Below are 14,649 nucleotides of genomic sequence, written 5' to 3'. Positions count from 1 at the left end.
TTTTAGCTGCTTGTGTTATTTTTAGGTCAGTGTTGTTCTCGACCTGGCGAGAGTACTAACAGTAAAAGTAAGCCCGCTTTCATCGAAATACTCATGTGTTTTCGTCTCGGATTTCAAAACAGGGGGTGTTGAGATTCCGTGGTGACAAAAAATAAAAAATAAAAATAAAAATCGAACACTCGGCGCTGAAGTAGGCGGCGACCTTTGACATTTTTCTCTTAGTAGACGGCTGCAGGTCGCCGGTAACCGGCTTCTAAGGAAACCCCTGGTTAGTGGATATCTTAAACAGCTTGTTTGAGTCAGGACCAGTTGATTGGAGAGTAGAAGTTGCAACTGCTATTGAAGAAAGGTTCCAGAGAAGAATTGGGGAACTATAGACCTGTCAGATGGAGTTCAGTTCAGTGGAAGGTGTTGGAAACGTGAATTAAGGAACAGACAAGAGAAACATTTGAATAACTTCAAAACTTATTCAGCACGGATTTACTGAAGGGAGGTCATATTTTTAACCTCCGCCATTGAAGATGGACGGAGCTTACTGTTTTCACCCCTGTCTGTTTGTTTGTTAACCTCCGCCATCGAAGATGGACGAAGGTTACTGTTTTCACCCCTGTTTGTCTGTTTGTTTGTTTGTGAACAGTATTACGGAAAAACTCCTGGACGGATTTCAACGAAACTTGGTGGGGGGATTAGGTATGGTCCAAGGATCATGCCATTAGATTTTGGACTTGGTCCAAAGTCCAATATGGCCGCTATGGCGGCCATTTTGAAAAAATATTTGAATTTTTGTCTTTGCATTTCTACATGTTTTAAGTGATTTCCAACCAAAAAAAAATTTGTTAGAGAGAAAAAAAAAAATTGCAACTTTTTTTCAAAAAAATTTCGATATTATTTTAAAAATATTTGAATTTTTTTTTGCATTTCTACATGTTTTAAGTGATTTCAAACCCCCCCCAAAAAAAATTTGTTAGAGAAGAAAAAATTTTGCAACTTTTTTTTCAAAAAAATTTTGATTTTATTTTTTTGGGCATTTCTACATGCGCATCGATCTAGTTTAGTTTATTCAATCGTGGTTCAGTTGAGTGATCCGTTTTGACCTACAATGAATAGGATATCAGGTTCACTTAAGTGACTCAGCAGTATTGGCGGCAGAGGTTTTGCACTCTACCGAGTGCTCCCCCTCTAGTTTGTTCGTTTGTTTGTTTGTGAACATTCTGTATTACGGAAAAACTCCGACGGATTTTGATGAAACTTGGTGGGGGGATTAGGTATGGTCCAAGGATCATGCCATTAGATTTTGGACTTGGTCCAAAGTCCAATATGGCCGCTATGGTGGCCATTTTGAAAAAATATTTGATTTTTTTTTTTTTTGCATTTCTACATGTTTGAAGTGATTTCAAACCAAGAAATTAAAAATAATTGTGAGAAAAAAAACAACAAAATTTTGCAACTTTTTTTCAACAAATTTTTTTTTTTTTTTTTTTGCATTTCTACATGTTACAAGTGATTTCCAACAAAAAACATGTTAAAATTATAATTGCGGCTGATTTTGGAACTTCAGGTGGATATACCCACATAAAATCAATTTCTGTCTCAAGGAATCTAGTTATGACGAATGAATTGAGTATGTAAAAGTTAAAAGTAAAAGGGAAAGTTGCAAACTATAACTCTGTGAGCACTGTTGACGTCAAATTGAATGAATACGATATCAGGTTCACTTGAGTGACCTAGCAGTATTGGCGCCGGAGGTTTTGCACTATACCGAGTGCTCCCCCTCTAATTAATAAATGTATTGCAGTTCCATGAAGCAGTTTCTCACTGGGTGGTCAGCAGGGGTCTTTCAATCTGAGTAGTTAATGCATGGAACAGTCTCCTTGGAAAGGTAGTGACAGCAGAAAAATTCGACATTTAAATTGGGATTATGCAGGTATCTCGAAGCATTGGAGATAGAGAGGTACAGGGGTATTGACTGGACTAGTAGGTAGCTTGCGTGTGGATGGGTGATGGTATCTGGTGTTGGTGTAGTGCAGGAACGATTGGCAGAATGACCTTTTCATGTTCCGAAGTTCCTTGTTATGAGTGTTGGTCGTACCTGAACAAGAGACTTGACACTGGGCTGGAATACCATTGTAGTGTTTAGCAAAAAGGAGCGCAAAAGAGGTTGTGGGAAGGAGGCGAGCTGCACAATTATCCCAGTGAGCAACAGGTTCACGTACAGAGAGTTCTGCAGCATGTTCTCCAGCTTTGAAAAGAGCATCGTAACAAAGGGACCTGCAAAACATGGTGTGTGAGCACAGGGCCACAGGTTTCAGACAAGATGACACATTTTAATGGCCTTCATCACAACATGCACAATTACAGAACCTACCTTTCACACAATACAACATTTAATAGAGTACAGAGTGCTTCAAAATAATAATAAAAACAGGACCGTGCATACAGAAGCTCACCTGGATTGGGAGCAAGTCACTTAAACCCCAAAAACACCCCTGAGACTCTGATTTTTTTTTTTTACTGCTGTGAACAGACTTTGGTTAATCATGGGTGATGAAGGTTGTGGTCAAGTTTCATTGAAATCATGTGTGTAGTTTCAGAGAAGAGAGCAAATACCTATCTTGGGAGGGGGGGTGGGGGGGGGTCAAAAAACCCTCCCCGTAGACTCCCTTAATGAACGCAAATTTTGATACGGTCAATACACCTGCGTTAGGCACCTGACTAAAGTCCAGGTGAGCTAAAAGTCCGAGATTTTGAATGTTGTTTCCTTTCAGCAGATTTGATAAATATTTATTTTGCAAATGACAAGTATCTGAAGCAAAGTGTATTATCCGATACACACGGTCAAAGGAGCAAAGGCAAAGCAAGCTCACCTGTATAGGGGGTCACGTGAGGCTGAGAAGGAATTTTGAGATTCAGAAGATTGACTGAGGATTTTTCAGCAAGTTGTATTTTTGTGCTTGGAACACTTCCTTCCACCATTGATTTTTCAGCAAAAGATCCAAAAACTTGATCTTCATTGTCATTCAAATATGTTGCTTCAGCTTCTTGTTGAATCCCCCCTCGAATGCAGTCATCTGCCGACTTAGTATTCCCATTGTCCTCAGGGACAGCTGCCTGAAGGGATGCTATTCTGTTAACCAACAGAGCAGCATCTTGCTCCAAAGGATTCTCCAAAAACTTCTCAATTAGTTCATCCACAGCTGTTGAGCCAGATGTTGGACCTGTTGATTCCAACTGGACCAGAACAGCAGGGCCCAATGTTGTCCCATTGTTCTGTTTCTCTGTGACTTGCCCTTCAAGGACGAGAATCGACGTGTCATCCCCTATCCTTTCTGGTGTTAGTTTCACTCCACCAGTGGAGGCTTCCACATAATCTTCCTCCTGTGTATCCTTTTTACATATACAAGTTCCTCCTTGGACATTGTTAACCACGTTGGCTTCAACATTGCCTTTTTCTTTCGACAATGCCAGCAAAAGGAGTCTGGCACCTTCTCTTTCAATTCTGCCATTGCAAGATCCAGGATTGGTCTCTGACACTGCCACAGTCTTGTGCAAAGGCTCTTTCACCTCTTGTTCCCTTCCTTTCAACTCGTTCCTTTCATCCTCTCCCACCGAAAGCCTTTTCATTCTCGTTTTCACAACCGGAACCACAGAAATGCAGTTTTGCTCCAAGTGAATATTCCAGTCTGCAGGATCAAATTCTTCAGAACGAGTAGATGCCCCGACAGCGGAGTTTTCCCTCATGTCACCAAGCTGCTGCAGTGAAGGCGGTGGTGGAAGGGTAACTGGTGGGAGAGGCGACACACTATCCCGGGCTGGGTTTTCTCCGTCGTATGGTGCGGACCAGCTTCTGCAGGCATGCGCACGCCTCGCAATCTGCTGCCGTATGTCCCGCAAATACCCGAGGTAACCTGGTTGCTTCTCTGGACGATCGACCAGAAGAGCTGCATCAGCAGATTCGGTGCTGTCAGAACGCCGCAACAGCATTTGCTTCTCGCTCTCTGCCGCGTCGCTCTTCTGGCGCGAGAAGAAGCTACGACGCATCGGTGTTTGCGTCTTTGCAGCTGGCGAGATGACTCGTGGGTCAGGTGAACGTGACTGCACCCACCCTGGGAATCCACAAAACAAAACGAGATGTTAACAAACGCACTTTCACATGGTCTCTCAGAAGTTCAGAAAATGTCGACATTTTATAATTCCCAAACTCCAAAGAAACCAGTATGATCATTCTGATATAATCAATCAGTCAGATGTCAAAAACACACGAGGCACAATTGAGCCCATTGCGAAGTCACAGAATCTTACCCAACCCAAAATTTGCAAATCAAAGCTGAAGGTATGGCTCAATTGTCGAATGTGGTTAAATTGATGTTGATCATGCCACAAACAAAAAATGTTTCCACAGCATCAAAATACATCGCAAATTCAGTGTAAACCCCAACATATATGATGAAGAGTGAATACAGAAATTACAAGGCTCAATGAGTCAGTTCAGACACATGGGGGCCTTCATCAGCAACTGTAGCAAGCTGGTTTGGCCTCAAAAACAATGAACATGATTGGTTGAGCTCTGCACAAGAACAAAATTTGAGCAGTGGCATTACCACAGAATACTGGGCTGGCAGGATGGTCGAGAGGTACAGACACTCGCCTCTAAGCTGTCTAGCCTGAGTTTGAATCCTGACACAGCTATAAACTGTCATCCCGGTATTTCACAGGCAGGGCGATTAATCAATGCATGTGTCGTCACTCGGATGAACCGGGTGTCTCATCTGCTTGCGTTAGTTGGTGGATGTTAAAGATCCAATGGTGTTCTTCGTGAAGAGTAGGCGAGCTAACGCCAGCACCCTGAACAAATTCCAAATTATAGTTGAACGTCAGAACTGGCCAGCCAATTCGTGAAACACTTGGGCCAAATTTCCCCAAGACCGTGGGGCGAGCTCCCGTTTTGTTGTTTCGTGACCCACCTTGTGTATCTACCTGTATTTATAATATGTTGCGTGAAAATATTATAGAAATCATATCTGAAACTCGCGAAGCACAAGACTTGCACATTTTTTTTTTCAAAATATGGAAAAAAAACACCCGAAATTGTGACAATTTTCTTATAAACATCGTCCAATCACAGTGCTTTTGACATGCAGCACCACGCTCATCAACCAATCACGTGCTTCGTTTCAGGCAAGCTGTAAACTCACTAGCTGTCATGGCGGCGTACATGTCGTCTGATGCTTGTGCTGCCGAAGATTCTGAAGGCAGTTCTTCGGGGTTCTGTTTTATGCATGTCATCAACACCCACAGCAAAGCAATTCCATTTCGTGAGAAAAGCATCAAGGAATTTCAGGAATGTGCTGCAAAGTGGATTGATGTGGAAGGAAGCCCCGAAAGTAAGGTCACTGTCAAGGCGCTACAAGTACACCACAGCCAGCACATAATTCTTCATCTTGGTGCTCTCCACACTTCACTGGCCATGTTAGCATGCATCGGAAAAAGGTTTAGGGATGCAGATCTCGAGACCTTGGTGATCGAAGCAGGTATCGTTGCGCAAGGATCTCCAAAGGGTGCAATGAATGTTCATCACTATCACCGAAGTATTCGTATGCACAAGTGTGTGGTGGAAGCAATGGGACATCTCTGCTGGCAAAGTTTTCTTGACTCGCTTGCAGAAGAGGATAAACTTCAAGCACAAAGATTAATGACCCAACTGAACGCAACATTTCCAGAGGAGGCTTTCACAGAGCTTGTGTCCTCGGATCTATATCAAAATGTGACAACAATGTATGACAAATTTGTCAATGATCAGTCAAAAAAAAAATCCAACGTTTGCAGTTTGGTCTTCGTACATTGATATGGTAGAAGTGGTGCTACTATTCCTCAGAGCAACAAGAGAAGGGAACTGGAACTTGCATCTCTCAGCAGTGAGATCATTTCGACCATTGTAATTTGCTTATGTTCACGTGAACTATGCACGTTATTTGCCAGCCTACTGGTTTGAAATGTGTGACCTCCCTTCATCTCATCCTGCAGTTCACCAGGAGTTCATGGAAGGCAATTTCTCTGTTCAAAGGCAAGCTGATCATGGATTTTCACAAGTTGCCTGTGATTGAGCAGACCTGCAACCGAGACACGAAAACAAAAGGAGGAATGGTGGAATTCACAACTCAAAAAGGAGCCGTTTCAAGATGGATATTATCCCAGCAAGAGAGAGCTGCCATTTCCAGGAGATGTGAAGAACTGGCAGGGAAAGATGAGAGATCAAGAGGTCAGAAGGACTTGCGGCCATCACAAATAGAGAGATGAAGAGGACATCTGCAAGGCGGTAACTGTCTGAGAGGCAATGAGTAATCCCTTCGAAGACAGCCATGACCAGTTAATTCACATAGCTCCTGGTACTGTGGCATCCAAGGAGGTATGTGCAGATTACATCAATGCATGGGAGAAGGGAGATGCGGCATTAATCTCATACTGCAAAGAATGTCTTCAGGGCAGTGAAGATATGTTCAAACCACTGAAGAGAAGACAAGACCAAGACCTTCCAGTCAATGAACAAGTCAACTCAATCTAAAGTGAAAGGCAAGCAGGTGACATTAATGGCTGATAGAAATCTGTTCCAGCGACTTGTGATTATTGGTAATGTCCGGAAGGTGGATATTGGTCACATGCTAACATACAACTTAGGCCCACTTCCGCTCTCCCTTGCACATCCAGATGGGTCAGTAAACAAAACAGCAAAGTTGTTTGCAAGTGACACTGCTTGCCATGCTATCTTTCAAGAGTTGGGGAGTTCATTCACAGTCAGTGATGAATTGGTGAAAGGTGCGGAGAAATTTGTTTGAAAAAAAATGTATGGGCAGGAATGTAAGAAAGTCAATGAAGCCAGATACAATCTGTTCCTTATGTTGACCAAATCAGAGGCACGTCTTCCACCAAATGCATACTCTCTCAAGAAGCATTTCATGAGAGCAAATTACCAGGCTGCTGTACACACCAGATGTCTGGAACAGTTTCCACCAATTCCCAGTCCAAATGGACATGGATGGAAAGTTGTAGATGATGAATTAGACATCGAATGGGGTGATCTGTCTCCAGCTCCGAGCAGCTTGCTTGAACCAACATATTGTTCATGCAAGAAAACTAACTGCGAGAAGCCGTCTGATACAGGCAAAGGAACATGTTCTTGTCAACGGCATGGTGTGTAATGTACGGAGCTTTGCAAGTGTGTCGACTGCAGAAACTATTACCACGAAAGAGTTAAATTCTGATGATGAAGAATCAGATGAGTAGTAGATGCTCCATGACACAGTGACCGTGTCATCATTGTGTGATACCACAGAGTTTTACATTGACGTACATGAACATGTTAAACATGAAAGAATTCATTTCAAAGAAAGGCTACTATTTTTGCTTGTACTTTTAAAATAAAATGATTACAACACAATGTGAGTCGTCTTCCTATTATATGAATACACAGACATCAGAATTCCCATAGAGTAATACACAGCTATCTCAGAATGGACACAAGATGGTGCTATAGGTTTTGCTAATTAGCATAACTAATTAATGTGCAACTTTTTGCGCAGACGAGTTGTGAATTCTAAGTGATTTTTAAAATCTAAATCTATGCAAAATTTCAGGTAGCTACATGAGGTGGGTCACGAAAGTCAAAAACTAGACACATTTTGGACGCTCAGCCCACGGTCTACCCCTGGAGTTGCCACAAGAACGTAGGAATGAATGTGCCCGTTAAAGAAGAATAACAATAAGGTGTCCTCACAGAATAATGAACGTTGGTCAGATTATCAAAACAGCCAACAAGAACGTTCTGGAGAAGACGCAACATGCAATGTACCAAAACACTATTACTCAAGGAAAAGTAGCATTTTCTGGGACAATGCAGAGATTGAGAGAAAAAAAAAAACTTCCTTAAACACCTTGTAAGGCAGATTAGATGGGGAAATTGAACAGGGACATCAGAGTGTGGATGGATGGCATCAGAGAATGGACGACAATCCAGAATTACAGGAAACAAAGAAGGTCACCAGGAAATGGGAATGCTGGAGCTCGTCATGCTACCCAACCTTCGTATTAAAGAAGGTACAACACGAGGAACTAGAATGGCACTCGGTACAGAGCAAACCTCCGCCAGGATGAAGAGTTTATGATTTGTCTCCCACCGATAGGCCAGATCCAGATATTCACCAAAATCGAATCAATTCGTCCTTGGCATACACCCAACCTGTCCACCAAGTTTCACCCAAATCTGTCCATAACCTTTTGAGGCAGACAAACACACAGCCAGACAGGGTTGAAAACATTAGCTCTGTCCACCTTTGGTGGTGGAGCTATTCACAAAATGCGCTTCTCCAAAGCACAATTTAATATCCTGTACAGGGTGCATGATATTGCGAATTACAACTATTCCACAGGATTTCCATTGTGATTGCAAGGAAAAAGCTGTGGCACACGTGTTGAAATGGGAAGCACACCACAACAAATTAAATAAACGACATTTATCCTCCAGCCATCTCAGCAGCGAGGAGTCACAAACACAAAGCACAACGCCTGTGCAAGCAGTGACTCGCCCAGACAAGAACAAATCAAACGCATATTGGGGCACAACCCTCAAAGCTAATCCCAAGGTTTCACAGAAAGTCCAACAAAATAAGCTCTATTTTTAATAGATACCCTGTAGAATGATGCCTTTCTTTTAATTCGAAGGATACTGGACAAGATGTGGCAAAGAAAGTTTAAAATTAAATTAAACTATAATGCAATTTTCAGCAAGCATTTAGTTTGAATAGCAATGCTCGGTGGAGGGAAGGAAGTTGAATGTGGGGGGGGGGGGTGAATAAGTATTAGAAGACAGTAAATGGCGTGATATTTAGAGAAACTCCCCAGTGTACGACCCTCTTAAGACCTGAACTTAAAACGTCCCGATTGATTGTTGCACGACATGACGTGTTCAAGAGATTTTTGTTATTCACCATTGAGAATTTTGGTAATTGTACAAATCAACAACTTGTACAATGCATGTCTCAAACTTCTATTAAAATTTGTCTGTTTGGTGTTACACGTACAAGCACACAGCAAATGATGCTGGGATCTCAAGTTATAATTTCAACCCCAAGGTATCAATTTATCCATCGTCCAATTCTCCACGTACCTTCGATCATGAAAATGTAAAAAAGTTTTGCGAGTCCAAAATCTCTGATCGTAATGGAAAGAAATTGTGACTACTTCTCCATTTCTATTCTTTACCCACCTGCAAAAGTGGTTCCACGATCTGGGGTCAAACATGATCAAGATGTGATGGAATGCATCGCTATTTAAAGTTTGTACGCAGCGATTCATTGCAATTAAAAAAAACAATAATAATGTAATCATAAACTTGTTTACGACTGCACATAACCACAAAAAGTTTTGTCACAACATTGCCAAATGTTAACATTCCGAGTTGAACTCATAAAGCCACCACGTTTTTTGTTTCCAGTAACAGCCCCTATTCATTGTACTAAAATACATAATTTTGTGTATGTCTGACCACGATGCAGTCGGTCGTTACTTGTACTTTCTCAACCAAACTTGCCAGCGGGAGTAGGGGGTCACAATGACTATTTCCACCCCCGCCCCTGCAAGGGGGTATTCCGCCTTGGACAAACTGTGTTCAAGCTATATAAATAGCTTATTGTGGCGTTTCGTGGGCCACACCTACTGTAAGTTTAAATTATATACACACACACACACACACACACACACACACACACACACACACACACACACACACACACCGGCCATTTTGGAGTTAATGCCATGCAGCACTATTTTAAACCTTCCCCTATCATCCAAGCCTATCATCATCATCATATCATTAAAAAATGTCGCTTACATCACTCCTCCTCACCGGGCCTTATATACATACATACATATATATATATATATATATATATATATATATATATATATATATATATATATATATATATATATATATATATATATATATATATCACCACAGGCTATCCAGTTCAATTTCTTTCCAACATATGATCGATTACCTTTTTAAACAGTTCCTTATTTAAAATAAATAATTTCACTTTTGACTATACACCTCCCACAGCCACGTGATACTCCTGTAAGCACGTGATCTGCTTCCACCTGACTGCGTTTACCGATCCAAATTCACCATTCACCTCACGATTTTTTCTCCAACCTTCCCATTACCTAATCTGATTGAAACCTCAATCTCAAAAAAACAAATATATATACATATAATAATAATAATAATAATAATAATAATAATAATAATAATTAAAACGATCTCTTATAATGCTTCATCTTCCTCTTTCACACGTGGTACTCATTACTGTATCATAATGCACCACTCTTCTACTATTTCAACAAACTGCTCTCAATTCGACCTTTCCCTCATACCTTGCCTAAAAAAATCCAACAGTTACATCATTTCTTCTCTCCATTCTCTTAATTTGCCTTTATTGCATCAATCAAGAATTGTGTTTAATCGAATCTCTGACCGAAAAATTAAAAAACCCCAGTTTGCAATGAATGTTCGCTTTCCATCAAGCATTCTTTTTATCCAACTTCAGTGACAATTCAACCTCTCACTCCTCCCTCTCAAAGCAACCATCACACTTTTCTCCCTCCAAGCCTCCCTCTCACCTTTCTCAAAAACTTCCCCTCACCTTTCTCCCTCAATGCTTCCCACTCACCCTTCTCCCACCATTCACCCCTCCTCAAAGTTGCCCCCCTCCCCTCACATCCACAAAGCTGCCTCCTTTCCCTGCCCTCTCACCTCCATCTCATCACTCCACCTCCTCAAATCCTCAACTGCTTTCTGCCCCCTCTCTTGCCTCCCCCTCTCCCCAAGCACCAGAGCCTTTTCTCCTCCTCATCCTGCTCCCTCTAGCGATTTTGCAATCCCCACACTTTCAACAACTCTCCTTACCTCGCCCCCTCCTCCCTTGTCCTACCCTCCCCCTCCCCTGCACCCAAAGCCTCCTCCCCTCCCTCTTCATTAACAGTGTGGACCTCAAATATCCAGGGCCTTCGCTCAAACCATTCAGATCTTTCCATACAGGTTGCCACTGATAAACCAGACATAATCTGCCTAACAGAAACAATCCTCCCTCAAGACGTCTCTGACTCCCAAGTATTTCTCCCAGGTTACTCCCTCCTCCGGTATGACAGACCTGAGCCTCGTCCTGGTGGAGAAGTTGCTCTCTTCATCAAAGACTCTATTCCTCACTCTCCATGCACTGCCCTCACTCCCCCACACCCCAGGAATACCTCTGGCTACGGCTTCCCCTCCACTCCCACCTCATGTTTATATGTGTACTGTACCGTCCACCGAACAGTGATGACTCCATAGACACCTCACGATCCAAAAACATGGGCCAACTTCTATCTTCTCATACAAACTCTCTCTTCCTCATATGTGGCGACTTCAAGTGTCATCATGCCAGTTGCCTCGGTGTGGGTACCTCTCTCACCTCTCATGGAACTTCAGCAAAAGCTTTCTGTGACTCAATCGGTCAACTTCCCTACCCATATCTCAACCATTGGTACTCTATCTCTCCTGGATCTGATTTTGACAAATTTCCCTAAAAATATTTTCTGTTCCGCTCCAATCGGTTCTTCTGACAACGTCCTTGTCAAAGTGGACATCTCTCTCGCTGTTATCAGAGAACCACCTCAGCGCCGTCGAGTCTGGCATTTCACTCAAGCCGACTGGCAGGGTCTCCGAGCAGCCATCAAACTTCTAGACTGGTCTCACATCGCTACTTTCTCCATCAGCTCATCCTGGGAATTCTTTCAAAGAAACTTGCTCTCCCTCATACACAGATTTATCCCCTCTCGTCTTCAGTTGTCCGACCCTTCCTCCCGCCCTTGGTTCACTGAAGCTTGTGGTGAGGCAGTTGTCCTGAAACAACTTGCCTTTTCCTCATGGAAAGCAAAACCCAACTGAGGGTAATCTTAGTTCCTTCAATAAAGCTCGGACCAAGTGTGTATCTACCCACAGGAGAGCCAGAAAACAACATCTTTCGAAGCTCAAGTCTGAACTCTCAAATCACTCTCCCTCCTCCAAATCCTGGTGGCATCTAATCAAATCCGTTTCTGGTGTATGTCCCCCCCCTCCATCCCCTCCCTTACCTCAAATGGCCGCACTGCTGATACCGCACGTGAAATGGCTGAATGCCTAAACTTGGTGTTTGCATCGAAATATTGTGTCCAAAACCCATCACTTTCTCTACCCACCTTACCCAGTCACACCCAACTGTTCCTGGACTCTGTGTCCCTTTTCTCCTGACAAGGTGGAGAGCTTGCTGTCAAACCTCGACTGATTCTGCAACCGGTCCACATGGCATCATCCCACGTGTACTAAAAACCTGCTCCTCTGCTCTTGCTTATCCTCTCTCTGTTCTATTCACACTCTCATTTGCTCAAGGTCATCTGCCATCTGCTTGGAAATCAGGAAACGTTACTGCCCTGTATAGAAAAGGTGCAAAAACAGATCCCTGCAACTACAGACCAATAAGCCTTCTCCAAATCATCAGCAAGGTTCTGGAATCCATCATCACTTCAGACATTAAATCCTTCCTTTTCTCCAATGGCCTGATTTCCGATCATCAACTTGGTTTCAGACCAGGTCACTCTACCCTGGATATGCTGCTTCTGCTCTCCCAACAATGGATGGAGGTCCTCAATGCTGGACATGAAATCAGAGCCATATCCCTGGACATATCGCATGCTTTTGACATGGTCTGGCACCCTGCCCTGCTCACTAAATTCTCTTCCTATGGTATCCAAGGCCATCTCCACTAATGGCTCGCAGACTTCCTCTCCTGTCACCCTAAATGGAGTTCTTTCATCCCCTCTTCCTGTCTAGGCTGGAGTTCCTCAAGGCAGCGTTCTGGGCCCTGTTCTTTTTCAGGTTTTCATCAATGATCTCTCAGACTCTCTGGAAAATCCTCTTTATCTCTTTGCTGATGACTCTACCCTCTGCCGTACCATCTGTCATCCCTCAGACTGGCAAGCAGCAGCTTCTTCACTCACTGCAGATCTGGGTAAAATCACAAACTGGTCCAACACGTGGAACACGTCTTTCAATCCGGACAAATCTCACACTCACTTTGTCTCTCCGAAGGACCGTTTGGTCCCCCCCCCCCCATCTACTTTCTCAACAATCCTCTGGAAGAAGTAGTTTCTCACTATCTGCCATGATCTTTCCTGGGAAAGCCACATTTCCAACCTGGTCTCCAAATCCAGTCGCCGACTGGGAATCCTCCGTCGTGCAAAGTCCTCCTCGGCCCACTTGAGCTCCTGACCATACACAAAGCTTTCGTCCGGAAAGCATTTTGGATCTTTGGCATCTCCCGCGATGAGGCTGAGTCTTTGGGCCTCTCACTCTCTCACCACAGGCAGGGCAGTGGTCTTTCTGTCTTCTGAAGTCTCCTCTCTGGTCTCACCCCCCTGCTGTGTCTGCGATTTGTCCCCACCATATTTCCGCAGCGCGCTCAAGGTCCACAAACAACCGCCTTCTGGTAAAACTACCAAAATCACGAATCACTGCTCACCTTCACTCCTTCATACCTCTTTTTCCCCGCCTTTGGAATAAACTCCCTCACTCTGTTCAATCCCATTCTTCCCTCCAGGCCTTCAAAACAGATGTTCACCACCACCTCTTATAGTTCCCCATCCAAATCCTCGATCTTTTCTATCCCCGTTAATCCACCCCAAACCCACCTCCTTCAAATTCCCTGCCTTCCTTACTGAAAGTCCCTGTAATGTCCATCTTGTACACCCCATGTTCCCCACCCAATCCCTCTCCCTTCCACAGATCTCCTGTGTCTGTTCCCCACCTTTTTGTCCTTCCCACTCCCACCCCTTTTGTCTCATGCCCCCCTTGCTGTGTGTTGTGCGTTAGCTCTCATACGAGCCTCGACAACGTATACAAAAAAACAAACAAACAAAAAAAAACCTTTGCTGATGTCCCCACCATATTTCCAAACTGAAATGAATTTGGAGGCAGCACGGCATCCTTGAGGCCTTTTTTATGCTTATCGCGTCCCCTACAGAGTAATGGACCCGAGCAGTCTCAACTTGCGAGATAGGCCTATCGGTCGGCCACAATAATCTTTAGCTAATAAAGGTGCTTAATTGAATTGTTACGCATGAATGATGCATCCCATTGCCTGTCTGATTTTTCCAGCCATCAGAATACAAGCGGACTATATATAGGTTGTTTACAACTTGTATCTTGGGGCCACATATGTGATTTCTCCCAGAAATGGCTTCAGGTGTGACGTGCGATATTGCCCCGACACCCTTGTGACCCAATTGTGACCTTTTTTTCCAATGCATAACCCCATTCCTTAAGGTTGCTAGTATTGTTTAATACATGCTTGAGGGACTTTTGGAAAAAAAAATTGGATGTGTACATGTATAACTACACAAGGGCGGTGTATAGGCTAAAAGTCGCTGGTCCACACCCCTACCAGAAACAAAAAGAAATAAATCAATTCCATCTGATGATAAAGGCATAATGATAATGGCAAAATAATATTAACGTTATTCCAAAATAATATCAATAGCATAAGCTTGACTTTTATGCTTGTTCTGTTTGTGTTTTTGGAAGTG

General features: G+C 43.2%; 1 protein-coding gene across 2 annotated transcripts in view; it reads right to left on the bottom strand.

The window, feature by feature from the left end:
- The window catches only part of FHIP1B (FHF complex subunit HOOK interacting protein 1B), a 90,723-nt gene that overhangs the window by 28,963 nt on the left and 47,111 nt on the right, over window positions 1-14,649 (bottom strand). For both annotated transcript variants that reach the window (XM_085859592.1, XM_085859593.1), the window contains exons 11-12: window positions 2,865-4,103; window positions 2,090-2,268 (exon numbers count right to left, since the gene is read on the bottom strand). In XM_085859592.1, coding sequence (XP_085715718.1) covers window positions 2,090-2,268; window positions 2,865-4,103 — 1,418 coding nt within the window. The remainder of the gene's footprint in view (window positions 1-2,089; window positions 2,269-2,864; window positions 4,104-14,649) is intronic.

The sequence above is a fragment of the Eptatretus burgeri genome, chromosome 16 (genome assembly GCF_056783735.1).
Source record: "Eptatretus burgeri isolate ZD-2024b chromosome 16, Ebu_testis_v1, whole genome shotgun sequence".
Classification (NCBI taxonomy): domain Eukaryota; kingdom Metazoa; phylum Chordata; class Myxini; order Myxiniformes; family Myxinidae; genus Eptatretus; species Eptatretus burgeri.
This window is presented reverse-complemented; position numbering and strand designations above follow the sequence as displayed.